This window comes from Budorcas taxicolor, chromosome 11, assembly GCF_023091745.1.
Source record: "Budorcas taxicolor isolate Tak-1 chromosome 11, Takin1.1, whole genome shotgun sequence".
NCBI lineage: Eukaryota > Metazoa > Chordata > Mammalia > Artiodactyla > Bovidae > Budorcas > Budorcas taxicolor.
Window position 1 is genome coordinate 46142911 of NC_068920.1, and position 25992 is coordinate 46168902.

A 25992-nucleotide genomic window follows, 5' to 3' on the forward strand; every position below is an offset into this window, starting at 1 on the left:
CAGCAATCTTGATTCCAGCTTGTGCTTCTTCCAGTCCAGTGTTTCTCATGATGTACTCTGCATATAAGTTAAATAAGCCGGGTGACAGTATACAGCCTTGACGTACTCCTTTTCCTATTTGGAACCAGTCTGTTGCTCCATGTCCAGTTCTAACTGTTGCTTCCTGACCTGCATACAGATTTCTCAAGAGGCAAGTCAGGTGGTCTGGTATTCCCATCTCTCTTAGAATTTTCCACAGTTTATTGTGATCCACACAGTTGAAGACTTTGGCATAGTCAGTAAAGCAGAAATAGATGTTTTTCTGGAACTCTCTTGTTTTTTCCTTGATCCAGCGGATGTTTGCAATTTGATCTCTGGTTCCTCTGCCTTTTCTAAAACCAGCTTGAACATCAGGAAGTTCACGGTTCACGTATTGCTGAAGCCTGGCTTGGAGAATTTTGAGCATTACTTTACTAGCGTGTGAGAAGAGTGCAATTGTGTGGTAGTTTGTGCATCCTTTGTCATTGCCTTTCTTTGGGATTGGAATGCAAACTGACCTTTTCCAGTCCTGTGGCCACTGCTGAGTTTTCCAAATTTGCTGGCAAATTGAGTGCAGCACTTTCACAGCATCATCTTTCAGGATTTGAAATAGCTCAACTGGAATTCCATCACCTCCACTAGCTTTGTTCATAGTGATGCTTTCTAAGGCCCACTTGACTTCACATTCCAGGATGTCTGGCTCTAGATGAGTGATCACACCATCGTGATTATCCAGGTCGTGAAGATCTGTTTTGTACAGTTCTTCTGTGTATTCTTGCCACCTCTCCTTAATATCTTCTGCTTCTGTTAGGTCCATACCATTTCTGTCCTTTATTGAGCCCATCTTTTGCATGAAATGTTCCCTTGGTATCTCTAATTTTCTTGAAGAGATCTCTAGTCTTTTCCATTCTGTTGTTTCCCTCTATTTCTTTGCATTGATCGCTGAGGAAGGCTTCCTTATCTCTCCTTGCTATTCTTTGGAACTCTGCATTCAGATGCTTATATCTTTCCTTTTCTCCTTTGCTTTTCCCTTCTCTTCTTTTCACAGCTATTTGTAAGGCCTCCCCAGACAGCCACTTTGCTCTTTTGCATTTCTTTTCCATGGGGATGGTCTTGATCCCTGTCTCCTGTACAATGTCACGAACCTCAGTCCATAGTTCATCAGGCACTCTATCCATCAGATCTAGTACCTTAAATCTATTTCTCACTTCCACTGTATAATCATAAGGGATTTGATTTAGGTCATAGCTGAATGGTCTAGCGGTATTCCCTTTTCTTCAATTTGAGTCTGAATTTGCTAATAAGGAGTTCATGATCTGAGCCATAGTCAGCTCCCGGTCTTATTTTTGCTGACTGTATAGAGCTTCTCCATCTTTGGCTGCAAAGAATATAATCAGTCTGATTTCAGTGTTGACCATCTAGTGATGTTCATGTGTAGAGTCTTCTCTTGTGTTGTTGGAAGAGGGTGTTTTCTATGACCAGTGCATTTTCTTGGCAAAACTCTATTGGACTATAAAAAGAAGACTGAGTGCCAAAGAACTGATGCTTTTGAATTGTGGTGTTGGAGAAGACTCTTGAGAATCCTTAGATGGCAAAGAGATCAAATCAGTTAGTTCTCAAGGAAATCAACGTGAATATTCATTGGAAGGACTGATGCTAAAGCTGAGGCTCCAGTTCTTTGGCTACCAACCTAAAGAGCCAAGTCATTGGAAAAGATCCTGACACTGGGAAAGACTGAGGACAGAAGGAGCGGAGGGCAACAGAGGATGAGATGATTGGATGGCATCATGGACTCAATGAACATGAATCTGATCAAACTCTGGGAAATAGTGGAGGACAGGGAAACCTGGTGTGCTGCAGTCCATGGGGTCGCAAAGAGTTAGACATGACTTGGCCACTGAACAACAGTAACAACATGTGTAGTATGCTTTTGTTTCGGTAAAGCACTCTTATATGTTCTTACATTTGTATACATGTATTAAAAATAAATAATTTTTATCAGACATTAACATTTTCTGAGGGAGATTTTCATCTTTGTTCTTTTTTGTGTTGTTTAGATTTTTAAAATAATGAGTGTGGTGGGGATTACCAGTGTTTACCAAAACTTCTGGGTTATTCCTTCTGGCACATGCTTCTTTGAAGTTAATAGAGTTGAAGTGCTCTAACCAATGAAATCTGAATGGCAGTGGCATGTTAGTTTTAGTCTGAAGCCTGTAAGAATCAGTATGAAGTTCTCCCTAATCTCCTCCTCTGTGGCAAACCCTGAAAGCTTTATGTCAGAGTGGTGACCTTAGAAGATGGCAGCACCCCCACCAGTCTTGAAGGGTCAAGTACATGGAGCAGAGCCACCATTTCACAATATTGGAGAAATAATATGAGCAAGAAAGAAATCTTGTGATTTAAAAATTGTGGTTTTTAAGCCTCAGAGATTGTGGTGCTATTTATTAAATTGCTACCATAACATAACTCAGTCTGTGTTAATGAATGTGTGTCATTTGTACAAAATAATGACTCATTATTCTTCATAAAATTCAAATGTAGCATGGCTTTTTTAGTAAGAAAACGTGTGTGTGTAAATATATAATCTATTTTCCAAATGGGTTTGAAGCAAGTTACAATTTCAAAACACATATAAACCAGGTCAAAAAAATGTCGAAGAGGAAAAAAATTTAAGGTGAACTTAGTTTAAAAGAAGATAGATGGATATGATAGACGACTGGAATAAGTTAATTATTGCCGTTAAGGACAAAGTTTAGCTATGATTCTTCAGGCAGAGAAATAAAAACTTGGGAAACATTTTGACATTTTTGGTTATATGGTTTTCATTATTCAGATCACAAGCTTTCAGGCATTGAATTCCAGGTTAATTGTATCTATACTTGTTTAAAGTGCTTTCCTGGTAGCTCACACTGGTAAGGAATCCACCTGCCAATGCAGGAGACCTGGGTTCAATCCTTGGGTCGGGAAGATCCCCTGGAGAAGAAAATGGCAACCCACTCTAGTATTCTTGCCTGGAGAATCCGATAGACCAAGGAGGCTGGCAGACTGCAGTCCATGGCGTCTCAAAGAGTCAGACACAACTCAGTGACTAAACAACAACAACGTACTTGTTTAAAGGATCTTGTGTGACAAAATGGGCAGTGTCTTGCCTGTAACTTTGAAAGAAACACAAAAGCTTTATACTTCTATCAGTCTTATATAATGTCTCGGAGCTTTGTATTAAATTGTTGTGTATTTAACTGAGTGTATCAGTCAGGATCAAACAAGGAAAATAAACCACTCTTTTTAAAATAGAGGAAATCAATGCACATACTTTTGTTTCATGGATGGTGGAAGAATCTGAGATGCCAACCAGGGGATGGAGATGCAACTCAGGGATGACTAGCAGCAGGAAGCTACTATAAACTATAGACAGGTCTCAGCTGGTGGGAGGCATTGTCAGGGCAGTGGAAGGCATGAAATGGGGAGAAGCCAGAGTATTTCTCCCCCTCCCTTTCTTCCCCGCTGGATGCCAGCTCAAATGAGTCTTGGGGAAATGCTGTCTTTAGTACTCGGTGTCCCTGCAATGTAGAGTACAGGAGAGGAAAGGGAAGGAGTGGAGCAGAGGGCAAAGAGGCAGAGACTAACCCATGAGTAAAGCTGTTTCTGTAAGAAATTGGGATAATAGTTCAGATGGATTGCTTTGGCTTATTTTACAACCAGGAATACACATGAGGGAAGCTGGCAGGAAATCAGTTTTGGGTATAAGAAGTCAATGTTTCTTATTAAGGATTCATAGAAGAAGCTATGCTTCTAGCGCTTTTTGTTGATGGATACTTTCATTTTTTGGCAGACTGACTTTTACATCTATTCCTTGTGTTAATTTCAAGTTAGGAGGGAGGAGACAGGGGTCTTATCAGCTGCCCTAAACCTTCAGCAAGGAAATTGATCATGTTTGGGACTTGCCAGTAGCCATAGAGAGAACTGTGAAATCTTCAAAATGTGGAGAATATATTATTAGACTATAAAGTGGAGTAAAATAATGTATGTAATAACTATACCCCTGTGCTTTGAGAGTTCTTCCTTCAGCATCTGTACTGTGAATGAAATTTTCCTCAGATTTGTGTTGGGTCCAGGTCTTGATGCCTGAACCCAAAGATTGCATTGAGAGCTATCACAACCAATTTGACAGGAAAAACTTCTTTCATAAGAATAAGATTATTCAAATGTATATCTGAGCTCTGCTTGGTGTGTTATTGTCAAGGTTATGTTCAATTTACTTATCATCTTGAGGTATATAGTATGTATTAAAAAAAAAAAAGTTTTCCCTACAGCCAGTTTAAATGAACTGCCATAAATTCTTGACAAGATCATTAGATTTTTAATCCTTATAATATTATTTTTTCCAATAATGTGTATGGTAAGACTTGGAAATTGTTAAATGAGACTGAATTTTAATAGGAAGAGAAGAGACAAAAAAGTTAAACTTAATATAAAAGATGAAAAATGAATATGCTAGACGACAAGGATGCCATCAAGGACCAAATTTAGCTATGACTCTTCTTGCAGTCAAATAAAAGAAAAAGGTGGGGAACACTTGGGGTGATATATTTTCCATTGTTCAGAGAACAAACCTTTGTTCTGGTATTGATATGATGATTCCTAGTTCAATGATGTTAAACAGAGATGATAATTGAACATAGCTCTGATTTAAGATATAGATAAATTCTTTCTCAATTTCCCATATGTGCTGATTTTAGCATGTTTATATTTTTTTATAAATGTGTTTGACTTTGATTTGCCTAATTTTGAAGAAATGACCAATAGGGAAGCAATCTTCTCAATCTTGACACCCAACTGAAGAGCCATCACTAACTCTGTCACTCAATTTTCCTAAAATTTTGAAGTCAGCTAACAGATCTTTGAAAGCTTCCCCAGTGGCTCAGCAGTAAAGAAACTGCCTGCAATGCAAGAGACACAGGTTCTACCCCTGGGTCAGGAAGATTCCCTTGGAAAAGGAAATGACAACCCACTCCAGGTTTCTTGCCTGGGAAATCCCGTGGACAGAGAAGCCTGATGGGCTGCAGCCCTGTGTGTGTGCTTAGTTGCTCAGTCATGTCTGACTCTGCGACCCCATGGACTGTAACCCACCAGGGACGTCTGTCCATGGGGATTCTTCAGGCAAGAATACTGGAGTGGGTTGCCATGCCCAACCCTGGGATGGAAACCAGGTCTTCTCCATTGCAGGCAGATTCTTTACCATCTGAGCCACCAGGGAGGTCGCAAAAGAGTTGGGCATGACTTAGTGACTAAATAACAACAACAAGCAGATCTCTGAAGGCATGAAAATCAAAAATCCATCAAATTGATTCCAGACTTGTTAGAGAGGATAAATAATAAAACAAACAGGCTATTCTAATCGGAAAGGTGAATCACAATTGCTAACACATTCTTAACTGTTTCAGATTGTTCCAAAGCTTGCTTTTAAACGTTAAACAAAATTAGTATGCCTGGTCTGTTTTCCCTTTTACAGAGCTACTTTGATAATGCGCTGGACCTAGAAATCTTTCTACTAGGGGCAATGAGTTTGATTACTTTTCTAAAAGCCAGGTATCTTATAAAAAGAAAAACCAGAAAGGAAAATGAGCATTTTAGGGTCATTAATTCCAATCGAGAGTTATCTAATTGGGGATATTTTGCTGCTAAGCAGTATGTATATTCTGAAACAGCTTAGATTTTGTACCTTAGTATCATTGCTACCTGTCTTTTGATCTGCCTTGTAAAACTGCAAAACTCCTAAAGAATACTCAGGATTTATCATGAGTATTCAGGTACGTATTTATTGAGTATTTATAAATACTCACAGTATTTATTCTGGCTCAAGATTTATCGTGAATGAATCTGCCTCTGACAACTCTGGGAAAATGTAACTGCTCTGTTTGCAGGGGAGCAGGTGAAATATAATTTTCCCATTACTCTATTATAAATATGTTCTGCTGAATTGCAATTATTAATTTATGTGCATGCTGTATTTTTCTTGATATTCCTGGTGCCGTAGATATAGTGAAAAGTCAATACATATTAGTTGGTTAAAAACAAAAATAATGACGCTGTCTTAGAAAGAAAGAAAAGACCGAGACGGGTGTTTTTAGGGTCTCATGCTAAACCACTAGGTTTGGTCAAGCCTCACTTTTCCAGGCTGAGTTAGAGTTCATTGGGTGCATGGTGGGCCTCGTGCCCACCATGGTTGGCCTTGTGGGCCAAGATGTGCCATGGGAGGAATTAGATAAGAAGTCATTTAAACAATCAGAGGAGGGCTAGATAATCCTTGGTTAAGACTGAGCTTTAATCTGAAAGGCTCAGATATTAGTCTGGGAAACACCTGGCAATTAGTATTCTCAGTCTTCAATTCGGATAGAGCAGATGAGCAGAGGAACAGCTCAAATAGAATATCTGCTTAGAAAGTGTTACCAAGCAAGGAGAATTGGAGTGAAAGCTGAATTCTGGATTTGCTGGCTGCTGCTGTTGTTTTTAGTTGGTTTGCTTTAAAAGTCACAAACACATATATTACAAACTCCTCTTCAGCTTAAGAGAGATTTCCTTCCCCTGACTTACCCTAAAATAAGGGAAATTCTTGTTGAGCTATTTCACTCTAAAATAGAAAAGTGAGTGAAAACAAAAGAAAAATGTTGGCGCATAAGAATGGAATATAAGCTATAAGATCTGACAAGACAAAGCAAGTATTCAAAGGATCCTAGGAAATCTTATATATAGCATAAATAAATTATTCAAATCATTGAAGACAGTATTAACTATTTATAATCATTTTTGAAGTGATTGAAAACATACGAGATTAACTGAAAGTAGAAAAAAGGTACGAAAAACATACTAGTGTGTTGTGCATGTGTCCTGAGTCACTTGAGTCGTGTCTGACTCTTTGTGACCCTATGGACCATAGCCCCCAGACTTCTCTGTCCATGGGATTCTCCAGGCAAGAATACTGGAGTGAGTTGCTGTTTCCTCTTCCCGACTCAGGGATCAAACCCATGGCTGTTAAGTCTCCTGTTTCGGCGGTCAGGTTCTTTACCACTAGTCCCATGTGGGAAGCACCTTAATAGTATATTATGTAAACACAAAAATCATATCTCACATATCATTTTTTGCCCCTAAAATCAAACTTTTAAATCTTTTTTCAAATGCATGATATTTCTTTATTCACTTTTAATATGTATTTATTTACTTGTTTGGTTGAAACATGCAGATGTTGCAAATGTAGGATCTAGTTCCCTGACCAGAGACCAAACCCAGGCCCCTGGCTTCGGGAGCGCAGAGTCTTAGCCACTGGACCACCAGGGAAGTGCCCAAATTTTCAATCTTGAAAATGGCCAGGCCCACACAAATCATGATGAAATAACGAACAAAAGTGAAAAGTTTTGTCGCTCTACCAATAAGAATATGTGTAACAAAATCATAGAGCGTCGGGATCACAAGTTGTACATCTGCAGATTCCCACAGGGAAGATGAATAGACAGGTTTTTGAAAAAGCTTATGACTGTTTCCCAGTTCTTGTTGCTCTACCATTTCTTTTCAAATTTCTCTTTCAGCCTAGGAATATCACCTGCTCTGTAGGAAATGATTCCTGTTCAGGGAAAGAGCTTCTTAGGATGGTAGTCCAGCCAGTGCCAGTAAATGGCTTGAAGGGCTGGAGGAAAAGAAGCTTTAGCCTTCAATACAGAGGTGTGGTATTTCCTTGATTTAAAGCTCTGTTTTGTAAAGCTGCAAAAGCAGATTCAAATACCACTCTGCAAGTACTTTGCTACTCCAGGTCCCTTTTAGATACACAGTTTGAAGCCACCATTGTCTGACAAGGTCATTTCTGAGTCATCTTTTACATTTCAAAGGGCTTCCTGAGTAGCTCAGCTGGTAAAGAATCTGCCTGCAATGCAGGAGACCCCAGTTTGATTCCTGGGTTGGGAAGATCCTCTGGAGAAGGAGTAGGCTACCCACTCCAGTATTCTGGCCCAGAGAATTCCATGGAAGATCCGCTGGAGAAGTGATAGGCTACCCACTCCAGTATTCTTGGGCTTCCCTTGTGGCTCAGCTAGTAAAGAATCTGCCTGCATGCGGGAGACCTGGGTTTGATCCCTGGGTTGGGAAGATCCCCTGGAGAAGGGAAGGGCTACCCACTCCAGTATTCTGGCCTGGAGAATTCCATGGATTGTATAGTTCATGGGGTCGCAAAGAATCAGACACAACTGAGCAACTTTCATTTTGGGCTTCCCTTGTGGCTCAGCTGGTAAAGAATCCACCTGCAAATTGGGAGACCTGGGTTCGACCCCTGGCTGGGGAAAATCCCCTGGAGAAGGGAAAGGCTACCCACTCCCAATATTCTGGCCTAGAGAATTCTATATAGTCCATGGGGTTGCAAAGAGTCAGACATGACTGAGAGACTTTCACTTTCACTTTTCACTATAATCCAAACCATTCTCTACACTGCCTGAAATGGGTTAACCATCAAACATTCAGTTGTAGCCTGGTGGATTCCACCATCATTCCTTACTGCCCTATAGCAAACTGTCCATTACCATGTCATAATTCTTAAAGTGATAGACATTTAAAAATCCATTTAGAACAATGGGTTTTTCCAGAGTTTGGATATTAGTTATCTTCTACTATATGCACAAATGTTTAAATGGCCTTTCTAAACACAGTAGTTAATGCTAGTTAGGAATTTGCTGTTGTTCAGTCGTTAAGACGTGTCCAACTCTGGAGCCCCATGAACTGCATCACTCAGGCTTCCCTGTCCTTCACTATCTCCCTGAGTTTTCTCATACCCATGTCCACTGTGTTGATGATACCATCCAACCATCTCATCCACTGTTGCCCCCTTCTCCTCTTGCCCTCAATCTTTCCCAGCATCAGGGTCTCTTCCAGTGAGTTGGCTCTTCACATCAGGTGGCCAAATTATTGGAGCTTCAGCTTCAGCATCAGTCCTTCCAATGAATATTTAGGACTGATTTCCTTTAGGATTGACTGGTTTGATCTCCTTGCTGTCCAAGGGACTCTCAAGAGTCTTCTCTAGCACCACAGTTCAAAAGCATCAGTTCTTTGCCACTCAGTTAGGAATAGTGCAAGGAATTCATGAAAATAAATGAATTTTGAATAGGCTTATTTGGAGAGTAGGAGAAGAGCATACTTTTCCAGTAAGACTTTTCCAATACTTGACCATCAAGAGGACAGTCTGGGGAGGAGAAAGGGTAGTTGAAGATGTTCAGGCTAGGGGTTAATCAGAGCTCTGGAATCAGGCACAGAGAGTAATTAGAGTCCAAGATAGATTTAGAGATTTAAGTCAGTCTTGCTGTACAAAGAATTCTAATTTTTAGACTCAAATTGTATTTCACTTTGCGTATGGAGTTCTAAAATTATCAAGCATGCCATAGAGATTCTGGAAAACTAGAAATTAACAAGAGCCAACAATTTAACAGACGATTTTGAATACTATTGTGTATTGCTATGTGAGGGTTATAATGATGCATCAGACCTAGTCCTTGCCTTCAAGGGGCTCAGAGTCTAGGTGGGAGGAGGTGGGAAGTGAGAGCCTCTGTAGAACCTTTCAGATAGGCCTTTCCTGAGAAGTAGGCTTCTGCTAAGCTGGAGGAAACCAACTTTCATCAGCCACAGACTACCAGTATGATGAATCTGTAAGGGACCGATGAGCCTGGGTTTTAGACTTTTACTCTATAAAAGAAAGTTATTTATTCTCAACCCTCTGAAAAGGGAAACATTTGGCAAATGACAGATTAAAACATTTTTGATACTAAAGCCTCAAAAAGAATCTAAAAAAAAAAAAAAGGATTATTAAATGATGGTCAATAACCAGTTAGAAAAAAGTCAGCACTGATTCACCTTAATTTCATTCACTTTTCTGATAGGGTTATAAAAATTCACAGGTCAAGTAAATTCAGTTTATTGAATAAAGTCTCTCAAAATATCCTTGGGGATATAAAGAGAAATTGAAGATATCTGAAAGTACTTGGATTGAAGCCAGTTAGAAAATACCCATGAGTGGAGTAGAAAGCAAAGGTGTCTTCATGGAATGCTATTGTTCTGCCCTACTCCATTCTTTCAAAATTGTTTGGGTGAAGAGATACAAGATAGTTTCATTTGTAGATAGCACAAAATTGCAAAACAGTAAAAATCCAGAATTACCTCAACAGATAGTCATGCTGGGATAAAAACTAATCAAATGCAGTCATCAAACAAACAAGTATGTGTGTTTCCCAAAGAAGTTCCGTAGCACGGGTAAAAGGCTGGGGCAAATATGGTTTATCACTTTGTGTGCTGTTTATTGGCAAGACTAGATTTAGATTGTTCAGATTCCAGTGTTCTCTGCTGTGGTTAGACTATGTTTGAAAGAATATACTCAATTCAGAGTGTCAGAGAACCATATTTTAAAAAGAGTTTTGATCAACAGTCACGTAAGGCACAGTGGAAGAAAACGGAGCTACTAGTCTTAGAGAGTGTGTCAGTTTAATTGAGTGATTTAGGTGGGATTGTTATAATCAGATATGTGCTTTTAAAGCATTACTCTGACTGCAGGGTGGGGAACAGCTGGAGGAGACGAGAATAAATTAGGGGGTGGGGCACTAGTAAGGAACAAATGTAGTAACCCAGGTGAGAGGTAATAGTTATTTGGAGAAGGAAAGAAGAGGGTGGAGGTAAATGCTACAGGATGGATTAGATACAGCATGAGGGGAAGTGATGAGGTTGTTTGGGGTAACATTAAGTTCAAGATGCTGGTAAGGCATTTTAATGACAATTATCAGTCCAGCTCTTGGACATTCTAATCTGGGGTACAGAGAAACCGTGGTTGGAAATGAGGACATCAGAGGCATCTGAACAGTAAACATCAATAGTGAGACATCTTTATGACCTTTTACAGTTCATGGACCACTTCAACACTTCAATCGGTAATTAGTATAACTCTCTGCAGCAAAGCGAGTTTTATTATGGCATTTTGAAGGCATGAAAACCAAAATTACTTTATGTAAATTTGCTTAAGATTTCAACACTAGTAAGCGATGGAACCTGGGCTTAAAGAAACCAGGTCATCCAATTCCAAGTTCTAAGATTTGGGTGTGTGACAGTACCAACCCAATGAACGACAGTACCAGTGCAGTCAGAGTCCTTTGGATGGCAATGAGATCAAACCAGTCAATACTAAAGGAAATCAACCCTGAATGTTCACTGGAAGGACTGATGCTGAAACTGAAGCTCCAATACTTTGGCCAGCTTATGTGAAGAGCCAAATCGTTGTTGCAAAAGACCTGATGCTGGAAAGATTGAAGGCAGGAGGAGAAGGGGATGATAGAGGACGAAATGGCTGGATGGTATCACCAGCTCAATGGACATGAGTCTGAGCAAGCTCTGGGTGATGCTGAAGGACAGGGAAGCCTGGCGTGCTGCAGTCCATGGGGTTGCGAAGAGTCAAACATGACTGAGCAACTGAACAATAACAACCAATCCAATGAGAATCAGAGCTATGGAAGAGTTCCCCCAAGAGGAAGAAATGTGGTGACCACAGATAGCTTCAGACATGGCTGTTTTTATGGACTGGAGAGAAAAGAGCCCAATAAAAGACAAGGAGACTGAGCAAGCAGTTAGAGGGTGAGAGAGAGAGAGCACCAGGATGGTCTTTAGCTCTAGAAACCTGGGAACAGAAGGAGGGTGAAGAGCTTCCACAAAGCAGAAATGGTTAGCATTCTTAGGTTTCACCTAAATGATCAGGATGCTCAGTGCTGAAAGCAGATCACTTTCTATCCTGCACATTTAGCTTTTTTCCCTTGTCCACTCTCATTTCACACATTTTGTCAGTAGCTCCTGAACTGTATTATAAACGCCCTGAGGGCAAGGTCCAGGCCTTCTTTTCCTTCTTATCTCTGTGCTGCCTAACATGGGGCTGTATACACAGACTGATATAAAATGTGAAAGCTCTCTGCATGCAGATGATTAATCATCACTAGAATTTTTCCAAAGGCACTGTCTCTAGTGCCAGAAGCACATTTGTTTAAAATGTGCGCTTAAATTTGAATGAATCTGCCTAAATGGTGCCATCTGTTCTTAGGCAGTTTCAGAAAGGTTTTAGTACAGTTTTACCTTTAAAAGGACAAATGCAAGGGCATGCCTATGAGACATAAAGACGTCCTTAAGTAAACACAGAGCAGGCACTGGCACATTCAATCACACTTAAGCAGCTACACATTAAGAATGTTTTCTGAGGTTTAAGAAAATTTTAGCTAAGAGGACACCAACTACTACTTCATGCAGAAAATATTTATGAGAAGTTACAAAATTGTAGGCATGGACTCCTGCACATATTACTGCATTTTAATTACAGAGTACAGAAATACAATTTAATTTGCTGTACCCTTTGAAATGGGTTGACTCTTCCACTCTTTGCTAATGGCCCACATTTTACAGTGATTTCAGTGCATCAATTAACGAGCTGAAGACAGCTGTGGGGGATAGTCTCCATGTTAGTCATTTCTGATTGTCATTTGACTTTTGTTACAGTGCTGTAGGATTTATTGTTGTGTGAATATAACAGTGAAATGAAACCCATGTTTAAGTTCTGCAAATAACTTAACAGTCACTTCCAAAACACCTCAACTTAGGTTCTAAATTTGAGTTTGCGGTTTTACATGCACGGTTATTTGCTGATCCACTTTAGCATGCAAAATCACACACTGGCTAGGTTTGGGTATAGTTATTGTGGCAACGAGTAATGGGTCAATTTTTCAGCCTATTTAATTCACTAGCTATATCATCATCACCAAAACCGTACGAGTATCTGGACATCTGTATATTTTGCCGTGTGTGTGCCAAGTCGCTTCAGTCACATCCGACTCTTTGTGACCCCATGGACTGTAGCCCACCAGGCTCCTCTGTCCATGGAATTCTCCAGTCAAGAATACTGGAGTGAGTTGCCATGACCTTCTCCAGAGGACCTTCTTGACCCAGGGATCAAACCCGCATCTCCTGTCTCTGAATTGGCAGGAGTGTTCTTTACCATTAGCACCATCTGGGAAGCCTCTTTGGGTAGATTCTTTACCAGCTGAACTTCCAGGGAAGCCCATGTATTTTGCTAGTTGGTATAAATCTACAATGGTGTCTATCAAGAATTTACATTTACGGAAAGAATAGCATCCACATATGTTACCCTATCTGAATACATGTGTATCCATATAGAAATTCTTTTGTTAAATCCCATTTTGCAGAGGTGGTGATCTGAATGGTTTTATGCATATGAACATTCCTTTGGAATATTTTTAGATACTTTTTACTTTAGATATTTTTAGATGTCTGATATCTATTTACTTCTGATAATTTTTAAATAAAACAAATAGGATATTTCAGATAATGGTGAAGTCATCTCTCACAAAGGCAACCACTATCATTAATTTGATATATCCTCTCAGTCCATTTTCTAAACTTTTAATGACCTAGGTTATGGCACCACAAGCTAATGTTTTTAAATAATATTGCCTTCTTAATTCTCTAAGTTTTATCATAGTATTTTTATCATTAACCTTCCATTTCCCCTCAACATTCTGTTTCAGAAATCAATGTCAACCTACACAAAAGTTGTTGCATATTACTGTTCTGTAGTTTGAATTAGTCTAGTTGATCCATCTTTCCACCGCAAGATGTCCATTTAGGTTGCACTTCTTGCAACAACTTCTTGCTGCCCTAAGCAGTACTGCAGTGTCCTTTGACTTCTGTCTCCGTCTCCCTCTGCCTCTGTCTCTTTCCCCTGTAATGTACCTGGCCCAGGTTTCCCTTTTGGAAATACTCCTAGTGAAGTGAAATGAAGTGTTAACTGCTCAGCCATGTCCAACTCTTTGCCACCCACAGACTGTAGCAGACCGGGCTCTTCTGTCCAGGGTATTCTCCAAGCCAGAATACAGGAATTGGTTGCCATTCATTTCCTTCTCCAGGGGATCTTCTTGACCCAGGGATCAAACCTGGGTCTCCAGCATTGCAGGCAGATTCTTTACCATTTGAGCTTGACCAGTAGTCAGTCTATTATTGCTGGCTTGTGGGTCATAGGGAGTTCTCTCAAAAAAAAAAAAAGATTTTTAATTTGCAGTCTCACCAGCAGTATATAATATTTCAACTTCCTTATATCTTTACAAATACTTGTTTTGTTAGACTTTATTTCTTACATTTTTTCTGGTCTGATAGAGGTGAATGAAATAGTTAATTATTGGATTTTAATTACTTGTCTTGAGTATTTGTAAGCCTGAGCATTTTTTCAAAGACATGTTGACCGTATTCAGGTTTCCTCTTTATAGGATATGTATTTATAACCTTTGCTCATTGTTTTCTGAGTTGTTTGTCTTTCTCTTATGGTTTTGTGGGGGTTCTGTATTTCAAATGTTAATCTTTTGTCAGCCACATATACTGCTAATATCACCTCCCAGTCTTTTAACTTTATGGTAGATATCACAGCCTCCCAAGTGGCTCAATGGTAAAGAATCCACCTGCCAGTGCAGGAGACATTGGTTCAATCCCTGGGTTGGAAAGATCCCTGGAAAAGAAAATGGCAACCCCTTCCAGGATTCTTGCCTGGGAAATCCCATGGACAGAGGAGACTTGTGAGCTGCAGTCCATGGGGTCGCAAAAGGTCAGACACTTCTGAGTTACCTAACAGCAGCAGTAGCAGATATCATCACAGAAGTTCTTTAATTTTGGATTATTTGATCAAGTATTTCAAATCCATTCATTTTTGTGTTTTATATTTTTTCATAGGTTATCTATTACTACCTTGGGTTGATTACAGTATGCTGCTATATTTTATTAATGTTAAAGTTGTGTTATTTCATTCGAAAAAGCAACAACCAGACTTGTGTACATTTCCTGATAAAAAGATGCACCACCGCTGGTAGTCTTGCTAAAGGGATAGGACGTAAGTCTGGTCAAGCCCTCGATCCAGCTGCTGATACCCAAGAAATAGAGCTGACAGGACAAGTTGAACTCTCCCATGAGAACGTACGCAGTCAGCAAAGTACAGACCAAGAAACTTTGGTCAAATGGCTCAAGTTCTTCAGCAGATACGTTGTAAAGAAAACAAAGGGGTGGAAAGGGAACCTGTGGATGGAATGAGAATCAGACACTTCTCAAGCTAAAAACCTAGGGACAAAACTAAAACTATAGTATCTAAGGATGTGTGCTTAAGTGATAAAACCCAATTACTACAGAGTCAGGAAGAAAATGTTTATTTTGGGGAGAATATTAGGATGGGTCTTCTAAGGTGCCTGGCAGAATTGTTGTTTGACCTAGGAGGTAGTTAACAGGATGTTTGCCTTGTATAAATCATTTCGCTAAACTAAAAGAAAAAAAAAAAGAAGTTGTGTTATTTTGCACGTAAATCTTTATACATTCTGGCATGCATTTATATGTATAGTGTCGCTGAGAGTCAGGCACAACTGAGCGACTTCACTTTCACTTTTCACTTTCATGCATTGGAGAAGGAAATGGCAACCCACTCCAGTATTCTTGCCTGGAGAATCCCAGGGACGGGGAGCCTGGTGGGCCGCAGTCTATGGGGTCGCACAGAGTCGGACACGACTGAAGTGACTTAGCTGCAGCATAGTGTGAGAAAGCAATCTAAATTTGCATTTTCAAGACGGATAGCCCATTATTCCAACACCGTTTGTTAATAAGTCCATCCTTCCTCCTCTGTGCTATAATGTCACCCAGGAACTTAGGCAGAGTTCTTAAATGAGCATAGCATGTTTCCCTGACCTGGTTATCTGCTCCTGCAGCAGCACCACTCTGTTTTAATTACTCTAGTGTTACGATCATCCCTGGATGTATAGCAAGACAAGACCCTTTTCCTTATTATTCTTTCACAGAATTGGTTTTGATTATTTTCAATATTTGCTCTCCCATCTCATTTTTAGAATTAATTTGTTTTGCACTGTAAGCAAAACCAACAGCATTTGTATTTCAATTGCATTGAATATATTGCTTAATAGACAGAGATTAATACAGAGATTAATTTTGGATTTTCTCATCCATGGAATGATATATTAATATCTGGCACCTCAATTTTTCAGGTTTCCCGTTTGTATTCTTTAATATTATTTTATCATTTTCCTTGTAAATTGCATATCTTTTATAAGATTAATCTCTTATTATCTCATCATCTTTGTTGCTATTATGAATAATATATTTCCTGATTAATTGTTACTGGTATATTAGAACTTTCTGATTTCTCATGTTTATCTTTCATCCAACAACCGTGCTCATCTTTTTAGTCCTTAACGGTTTATTTGTAGATGTTCTTGCATTCTCTATGTAAACCACAGTATTCTCTGTGTATAAGACACTTTAATTTATTCTTTTCTATTACTATGCCTCATATTTTTTTCTTGTTTATTATTTGACTGGGAGCCCCAGTTCAGTGTTGGGTAGTAGCAGTGATGTTAGGTATCCTTGCCTGTGGATTGTGTTTACAATTGTGTAATGAACTCTCTCAATGCACCCATTCCCAGCTCTTTTCTTATGAAATTCACATTGAACATTTTCAGCATGGCTAGCCAAAGTTAAGGTATGGACTGTGGTCATGTAATGGGGTAAACTTATTGTATTGTTTAAGAAGACCCAAGCTTTGCCTCACTCAAACTCCCACTTTCTGAATGAACCCACTCATATCTGTTATCAGTCATTCAGGAGATAACACATTGAAAGTAATTCATATTAAGGATCTCCTCTGCAAGCATCTTTACTCCATTTGAAAGTATTCACTTCACGGGAAATGTCTTATCAGTGGAAATATAAATTTAAATCTGTTGATAGTCTTCCAAAATTCTCATTGTTCACATTTGTTCTACAACTTATTTATTATAGACTCCTATGAACCAAGCTTCAACCCGTTCTCACTGCATTTTCACCATTCACCTGTCAAGCAAGGAGCCAGGATCTGCAACCGTGAGACATGCCAAGCTGCATTTGGTGGACCTGGCTGGTTCAGAGCGGGTTGCCAAGACTGGAGTTGGAGGCCAGCTTCTGACAGAGGCCAAGTATATCAACTTGTCACTGCATTACTTAGAACAGGTAAACAGTTGGGGTAGGATGACCTATACCTACCATTTTAATAAATTTTATTTATTTTTAATTGGAGGATAATTGCTTTACAATATTGTATTGGTTCCTGCCATCACCATGAGTCAGCCGTAGGTAAATGTATTTCCCCTCCCTCTTGAACCTCCTCCTTTTGACCATGTACATAGCATCAGGCATTCTACTGGCATTTTTGCCCTGTTTTGTGTCTCAAAACAAAACATATATGATGTAAAATTATATTGTGGCAATATATATATATATATAATGTAACATTTACCACTTTACTAATTTTTAAGTATACAATTCAGCAACATCAAGTGCATTCAAAATGTTGTACAATTATCACCACCATCCATTTCCAGAAGTCTCATAATCCCAAACAGAAACTCTGTACCCATTAAACAGTAACTCCCATCTCTATACTCCCAGCCCCCATCATGCCTATTCTACTTTCTGCTGCTATGAATTTGCCTATTCTATATACTCCTGTAAGTAGAATTATACAATGTTTGTCCTTTTGTGTCTGATGTCTTTCACTTAGCATAATTGCAAGACCCATCCATGTTTTTGCATGTATTGGACTGTCCTTCCTTTTCTTAAGTGCTTATTTACTTATTTGGCTGCACTGAGTCTTGGTTGTGGCATGTGGGATCTTCCCTGTGTCACGTGGGCTGTTTCGTTGAAGTGCGTGGACTCTTTAGTTGTGGCCCAGAGGCTCAGTAGTTGCAGCACAGGCTCCAGAGCACTCTGGCTTCAGTAGTTGAGGCACCCAGGCTTAGTTGCTCCATGGTATGTGGGATTTAATTCCCCAACCAGGGATTGATCTGTGTCCTCTACATTGAAAGTGTGAAGTGTAGATATTGCTGTTGTTCGGTCTCTAAGTCATGTCTGACTCAGCAACCCCATAGATTGCTGAATGCCAGGCTTCCCTGTCCCTTCAGTATCTCCCAGAGTTTGCTCAAACTCATGTTCATTGAGTCATTGATGCTCTCCAATCATCCCATCCTCTGTCACCCCCTTCCTGCCCTCAATCTTTCCCAGCATCAGGGTCTTTTCCAATAAGTCAGCTCTTCCCATCAGGTAGCCAAAGTTTTGGAACTTCATCTTCAGTGTCAGCCCTTCCAATGAATATTCACGGTCGATTTCCTTTAGGATTGACTGCTTGGATCTCCTTGCAGTCCAAGGGACTCTCAAGAGTCTTCTCCAACACCACAGTTCAAAAGCATCACTTCTTTGACACTCAGCCTTCTTTATGGTCCAACTCTTACATCCATACATGACTACTGGATAAACCATAGCTTCGACTATACAAACTTTTGTTGGCAAAGTGATGTCTCTGCTTTTTAGCATGCTGTCTAGGTTTGTCATAGCTTTCCTTCCAAGGAGCAAGAGTCTTTTAGTTTCATGGCTGCAGTCACCGTGGGACCATTTCATGGCAAATAGATGTCATGGTCTTAGTTTTTTGAACTAAGTTGAGTTTTAAGCCAGCTTTTTTACTCTCCTCTTTCATGCTTATTAAGAGACTCTTTACTTCCTCTTCACTTTCTGCCATTAGAGTGGTATCATTTGCATATCTGAGGTTGTTGATATTTCTCCCAGGAATCTTGATTCCAGCTTGTGATTCATCTAGCCCGGCATTTCCCATAATGTATTCTGCATATAAATTAAATAAGCAGGATGACAGAGCCCCATTTCCACTTTTCCTCAGCTGCTTCATTCTTTCTGGAGGTATTTTTCTGCTCTTCCACAGTAGCATATGGACCTAGGGCTCATCTTCTGGTGCCATATCTTTTTGCCTTTTCATACTGTTCAGGGGATTTTTGAGGCAAGAATACTGGAGTGAGTTGCCATTCCTTCCTGTGGACCACGTTTTGTCAGAACTCTCCACTGTGACTTGTCTGTCTTGGGTCGCCCTGCATGGCATGGCTCATAGCTTCATTGAGTTGCACAAGCCCCTTCACCACAACAAGGCCATGATCCATGAAGGGGGAATGTAGATATAAATATTTCATATTTTGTTGACGAACATGACTTCTTTTATCCTTTTGGCTCTTGTGAATAATGCTGCTATCAACATTGGGGTAGCAATTATAATTCTGTATAAACCATTTCATTTAAACCTCAGAACAGTTGTGCACTGGACATATTAGTTATTACCCTCATCTTACAGTTTTGATAACTCATGTCCTCCCTAGGCCTTCCAAAGATCATGTAGCTAGTGGTAAGATAAGGAGTTGAACCTCGAATTGCTCGACTCCAAAGCCTATGCTTTTTTTTTTTTTAACTTTTCTTATTGTTTTTATTGTACAATTAGTAGTGGGTATGAATATAAGAAATACCTTCCATGGCCTATTTGTTTCGAGCTGTGAGGCCATACTGTGGAGACGACTAGTATCTTTTCCACCTGTGGTGACTTCATCTGGTGGTGATTCTGACCTTGCAATGGTTCTGTTTATCTAGCTTCCCTCCCTGTCCCCGCTCCAGGTTGACTACAGTCTGTCCCAGTGCGTGCTTAATTTTTAATTTCTGAGTTTTATTCCAAGGGCAAAGAAAGCTCATCAGAATTTTGCTAAATAAATCTTCCAGAAAAAAAAAAAAATCTCTCTGAAAGGAGCGAATTGAATTAAATTTCTTAAGTTCCTTTCAGCTCTGTGAGTATAAACGCTGTGAGTTGAATGCTAAAGATGGCAACTAATTCCAAGAATAAAAAGAGAGAAACATGATCAAAAGCTGGAGTAGAGAAATACAGAGAACATTGGCAAGGCAGAATGATTTGTTGATGAATGTTGGAGACTGAAAGATTTGAGAAAAAAAATACTTTTTTTAAAGCTGCCTAATGAACCCTTTTGAGAATGATGTTGTCCTGATGTTAAATGCTTTCTAATGGCCAAGTTGGCTGAGAAAGCAGTTTGAGGGAAACCTAAGGGAGCTCTCTGTGAACAAGGCACACACAATGAGGCTCTGACTAAATGAATCCCAGTAATGCAGTGCCCAGAGATTAAGGCCTGCATGTTGTTCAGATAGTGTTTCTGACAATAGTCAGCATTCCTGGACTCCTTCTTGCTCATATATTACATTCTAATTTTACTTAACAGATCTTTTTACTCTACAGGATGTTTATATAACACTGATATGAAAACATGATGAACTATATTCAAGGTGCCTTTTTTCAAAATATACCTACTTGTTTCAGATGTTAAAATTGTCCCTCAACTCCCATTAGACCTGTCCATTCGTGTGAAATTATATTTATATTTGCTAGTTGAACCGAAATTTTCACCAATTATAATCACTCAAGAAAAACATTCTGCTCCTAATCCTTTCTTTTCTCTTCATTCATTCTATACAACCTTTGCAAGCTGTTACTTGTTATTAAAATTCTTCCTCTCCCTACGTTTCTTCACTTCAAAATTCTTGTACCAATCAGCCTCATGTAAGTAGTCATGGTGGCATTTGATTTTCTGTGTAGTTTATTTAACAAATATTTATACAGAACAATAATGTGCCGAGAACTGCACTAGGTCCTAGAGCACAGCACTGAACAAAATTGGAAAAGGTCCTTGCCCTGAAGGCCTCACGGTCCAGTGGAGGGGGATACACTTTGAATAAGTAATCTAAATAAGGATGCTTATATAATATAAGAATAAACTTTCAGGCTATAATCCTGATGGGAGCCTGAAGAGCAAGTCCAAGGAGTGAGAAGAGCTTGTCCTGGGGGACTGGACTTAGACTGAGAGGGGAGAGTTAATGAAAGTTCTCTTGGGGCTGATGCAAAGCAGAGATGTGAGGAATGAGTCAGAGCGAGTCCAGCCAGGAGGCGGGGTCAGGGCATGTCGGACAGTGAGAACCAGGAGCCTGTCGGCCCTTAGCTCCCACCGGGGGGTTGACTCACCCAGGGTCCCGGTAACATTCACATGTCGTTGACTTTTGGCTCCCCAAATGTAACTTATCCGTTTCATAGACACCGGCTGCATCGCTGCAGCCGTTAGCTCTCTACACTGATGTACTAGTGTCTTCATGGAGGTCATGGCATAAAATAATGGAGAGAGGGAGAGAAGGAACAGGTCAGCAAGCGAGGAAAGAAGAGCATAAATATGGAAAAGTGCAGAGTGTGCACATGGGTACGTGGGGCTGAGTAAACCTAGAAGCTGCTGCCATAGAGAGTGTAAGAGGACAGTAGACAAATATTGGAATTTTACACAGACAGACAAGTGAGAGGCTACCAAAGAATACCTGGGAATGAGAATAATAAAGAGAATGAGCAGGTACTATTGATGAAATAACAGAATTCAAGGACTTTTATAAAGAAATTTTCCTTATGAAGGACTTAATTATGAGGCTATGAGACTGGAAGTATAGCACAATTTAGGTTAATCAGCTTCATCCATCCGTTCAGAAAATGGTGATTGAGTGTCCCCTGGGTGCTGCAAGTTACGTTAGGCAATGGGGATCAACTTATGATTGAGAAATAGTCTGTGCTACCATGTCATTCAGTGCAAGAGCCAAGCGTATAACAAGTGCTTACAGTGCAGTAAAAGCTGTCACAGAAACTCATGTAGAGGTTGGTGACTAATGACATCTTTTTCTGTCTCAGTTTCAATATATAAGATGGAGACATACTAGGAAAAGACAGTTTGGTAACCATTCTTACATGAATTAACCCACACCTGGCATAGAAATTCCATCTGACTGTAACTGCTCCCTGGACATTACTGCAAGACCTTACACCTGCTCTCAGGGCAAGCCGTTCTGAGTTGAATGTACCTTGCTATGCTCAGAAGTAAGTAAATTTCTGAGTGCCCGAGGACTGTTGGTTTTGGAGTTTTCCTTGTGTATGTAGTACTTTTTCCAAAAAGTCTCCTCGAAAACATTTTAAGCCACAATAACAGGGTGCATCTTGGCTCTAGAAATCGAGCCCTTGGAGGAAAAGGAAGGAGCCGTGCATGCTTGTTCCAACCAGAAGCCTCACTGAGCACTCCTCGGGTGACCCTGGGTCTCTGTCAGGCCAAACATCAAGTGAGAAACCACTGGGAACAGAGAGTGTTTGCTCTGCACTTCCACAGAAATCAGAATCTGGGTCACCCCTGCCAGTTAGCCAACATGAGTGGGACTTTTTCAGAGTGTCGCTTTCCGCTTGGCTTCCGCTGAATCTGCTGCATTCAGGAGAGAAAGCTGATGGTGCCGTGCTAGTTGCAACTCTGTCCGTTTTCTTGGGGGATAATCTTCCATGGACATCTGAGCTCTTTATTTTTTTAAAGGTTTCATTTTTTTAATAAGATTTGCCTTAATGTGGACCATTTTAAAGTATTTATTGAATTTGTTACAAAGCTGTTTCTTTTTTATGTTCTGTAAGTACTGAGAAAACTGTTAGATATTTAATTGATGATTCATAAACAGTAATGCTACCCTCTCTGCATATCTGTCAGACCAGCACCTGTTTGGTCTTCTATTTGGTATTTGGGCCATCTTTGCCTGTTTCAGATATTTGTCCCCGGTTCTTAGGATCCAGAGATCTACTCAGCAGCCCATGCTACCACATTGCCTGCCAGACTGTAGTCCACCATATTCCTTACTTTCCTTCCAATTACACTCAAACTTAGTTTTCCCACATCTACTACTAATGACCCTCACAGTGCCTTCCTGCTGCTAAGTCACTTCAGTTGTGTCCGACTCTGTGCGACCCCATAGACGGCAGCCCACCAGGCTCCCCCGTCCCTGGGATTCTCCAGGCAAGAACACTGGAGTAAGTTGCCATTTCCTTCTCCAATGCATGAAAGTGAAAAGTGAAAGTGAAGTTGCTCACTCGTGTCTGTATCTTTGCGACCCTATGGACTGAAGCCTACCAGGCCCCTCCACCCATGGGATTTTCCAGGCGAGAGTACTGGAGTGGGGTGCCATTGCCTTCTCCGTAGCCATTTATTCATTCATTCATATTCATTTAACAGAAAAGTATTGAGATTATGTTACCTTACTCAGATTTCTTAGTTGCAAGCTGGGAAATTCACTCTAGCTAATTGAAGTGGCAGAGAGTTTATTAAACATGAAGAATCTTGAGAAAAATTAGAAAACTGGGCTGGGGTATGACCCAGCTAGGAGCAGAGCAACTGAGAGAGACTTCTAAGCAGACCCCTGAATGGCTCTGCTAAACACTGCGGTTATCCCCACTGCACATGTAGGACGTTAGGTCCTAGGTTTCAGAACCTTCTCTGTAGCTGCCTTGAAAGAACCAGATGCCACTGCCACACTAATCTCCTGCAAACTGGTCTTCCTGCTTATGGCCTCCAATCTCATCTGTTGCTGTTGTCCTGTCACTAAGTCATGTCTGACTCTTTGTGGCCCCATGGACTGTAGCACACCAGGCTCCTCTGTCCTCCAGTATCTCCCAGGGTTAGCTCTTATTCATATCCATTGAGTCAGTGATACCATCCAACCATCTCATCCTCTGCCTCCCCCTTCTCCTTTTGCCTTCAATCTTTCCCAGAATCCCTGGGTCTTTTCCAATGAATCAGCTCTTTTGCATCAAGTGGCCAAATTATTGGAACTGGAGCTTTAGTAACAGTCCTTCCGATAAATATTCGGGCTTGATTTCCTTTAGGATTGACTGGTTTGATCTCCTTGCATTTCAAGGGACTCTCAAGAGTCTTCTCTAGCACCACAGTTTGAAAGCATAAATTCTTCAGCACCAGACTTCTTTGTGGTCCAACACATCCATAGATGACTACTGGGAAAACCATAGCTTTGTCTATATGGATCTTTGTCAGCAAAATGATGTCTCTGCTTTTTAATATGCTGTATAGGCTTGTCATAACTTTCCTTCCAAGGAACAAACAACCTTAATTCTATGGCTGCAGTCAAAATCCACAGTGATTTTGGAGCCCAAGAAAAAATCTGTCGCTGCTTCCACTTTTACCTCTTCTATTTGCCTTGAAGTGATGGGACCAGATGCCATGATCTTAGTTTTCTGAATGTTGAATTTTAAACCAGGTTTTTCATTCTCCTCAAGAAACTCTTTAGTTCCTCTTCACTTTCTGCCATTAGAGGGGTCTTATTTGCATATCTTAGGTTGATATTTGTCCTTGCAATCTTGATTCCAGCTTGTGATTCATCAAGCTTGGCATTTTGCATGATGTACTCTGCATATAAGTTAAATAAACAGAGTAACAATATACAGCTTTGTCTTACTCCTTTTCCAATTTTGAACCAGTCAGTTGTCCCATGTAAGGTTCTAGCTGTTGCTTCTTGACCCACACACAGATTTCTCAGGAGACAGGTAAGGTGGTCTGGTATTCCCAGTTCTTTAAGAATTTTCCACAGTTCATTGTGATCCATACGGTGGATTCACTAAGCTTTTGCATAATGAATGAAGCAGAAGTAGATGTTTTTCTGGAATTCCTTTGCTTTCTCTGTGTCAATGGATGTTGGCAACTGGTTCCTCTGCACTTTCTAAACCCAGTTTGTACATCTGGAAGTTCTTGGTTCACAGACTGCTGAAACCTAGCTTGAACGATTTTGGAGCATAGCCTTACTAGCATGAGAAATGAGCACAATTGTATGGTAGTTTGAACATTCTTTGGCATTGCCCTTCTTTGGGACTGGAATGAAAACTGACCTTTTCCAGTCCTGTGGCCATTACTGAGTTTTCCAGATCTCTCTTATTATCTCTCCTTTCTGTTCTCTAAAACTGTTTTGTGATGGGTCTATCTTTTTTTTCTCCCTTGCCTGTCACTTCTCTTCTTTTCTCAGCCATCTGTAAAGCCTCCTCAGACAACCACTTTGCATTCTTGCATTTCTTTTTCTTGGGGGTGGTTTCAGTCATCCTGTACTACGTTACGAACCTCTGTCCATAGTTCTTCAAGCACTCTCCCTACCAGATCTAATCCCTTGAATCTGTTTGTCACCTGGCCTAGTGATTTTCCCTACTTTCTTCAAATTAAACCTGAATTTTGCAGGAAGGAGCTGATGATCTCAGCCATAGTCAGCTTCAGGTCTTGTTTTTGCTGACTGTATAGAGCTTTCTCATCTTCAGCTTCAAAGAACACAATCAATCTGATTTCGGTATTGACCATCTGTTGATGTCTGTGTGTACAGTCATCTCTTGAGTTGCTGGAAAAGTGTGTTTGCTATGACCAGCATGTTCTCTTGAAAAAACTGTTTTCCCTTGCCCTTCTTTATTTTGTATTCTAAGGCCAAAGTTGCCTGTTATGCTGATATCTCTCAACTTCCTATTTTTGCATTCCAATCCCCTATGATAAAAAGAACATCTTTTTTTTGGTATTAGTTCTAGAAGGTCTTATAGATCTTCATAGAACCGGTCAACTTCAGCTTCTTGGGCATCAGTGGTTGGGGCATAGACTTGGGTTGCTGTGGTGTTGCATGGTTTGCTTTGAAAATAAACTGGGATCTTCCTGTTGTTTTTTGAGGTCAGACTCTTCTGTTGATTATGAGGGCTACTCCATTTCTTCTCAGGGATTCTTGCCCACAGTAGTAAATATAATGGTCATCTGAATTAAATTCACCCACTCCCATCCATTTTAGTTCACTGATTCCTAAGATGTTGATATCCAATCTTGCCATCTCCTGCTTGACCATGGCCAGTTTACTTTGAATCATGGACCTAACGTTCCAGATTCCTATGCAGTATTGTTCTTCACAGCATTGGACTTCGCAGTCACCACCAGACACATCCGCAGCGGAGCATCATTTCCGCTTTGGCCCAGCTGCTTAATTCTTTCTGGAGCCATTAGTGATTGCCCTCCGCTTTTCCCCAGGCGCGTATTGAACATCTTCTGACTGCAGACTCATCTTCCAGTTTCACATCTTTTTGCCTTTTCATACTGTTCATGGGGTTCTTGTGACAAGAATACT

The 25992-nt window shown here is 40.3% G+C and overlaps 1 protein-coding gene across 1 annotated transcript in view; it reads left to right on the forward strand.

Moving 5' to 3' along the window:
• The window catches only part of KIF6 (kinesin family member 6), a 417940-nt gene that overhangs the window by 144025 nt on the left and 247923 nt on the right, over positions 1-25992 (forward strand). Inside the window, exon 7 of the mRNA XM_052648206.1 lies at positions 16912-17118. Within this exon, the coding sequence (XP_052504166.1) occupies positions 16912-17118 (207 nt within the window). The remainder of the gene's footprint in view (positions 1-16911; positions 17119-25992) is intronic.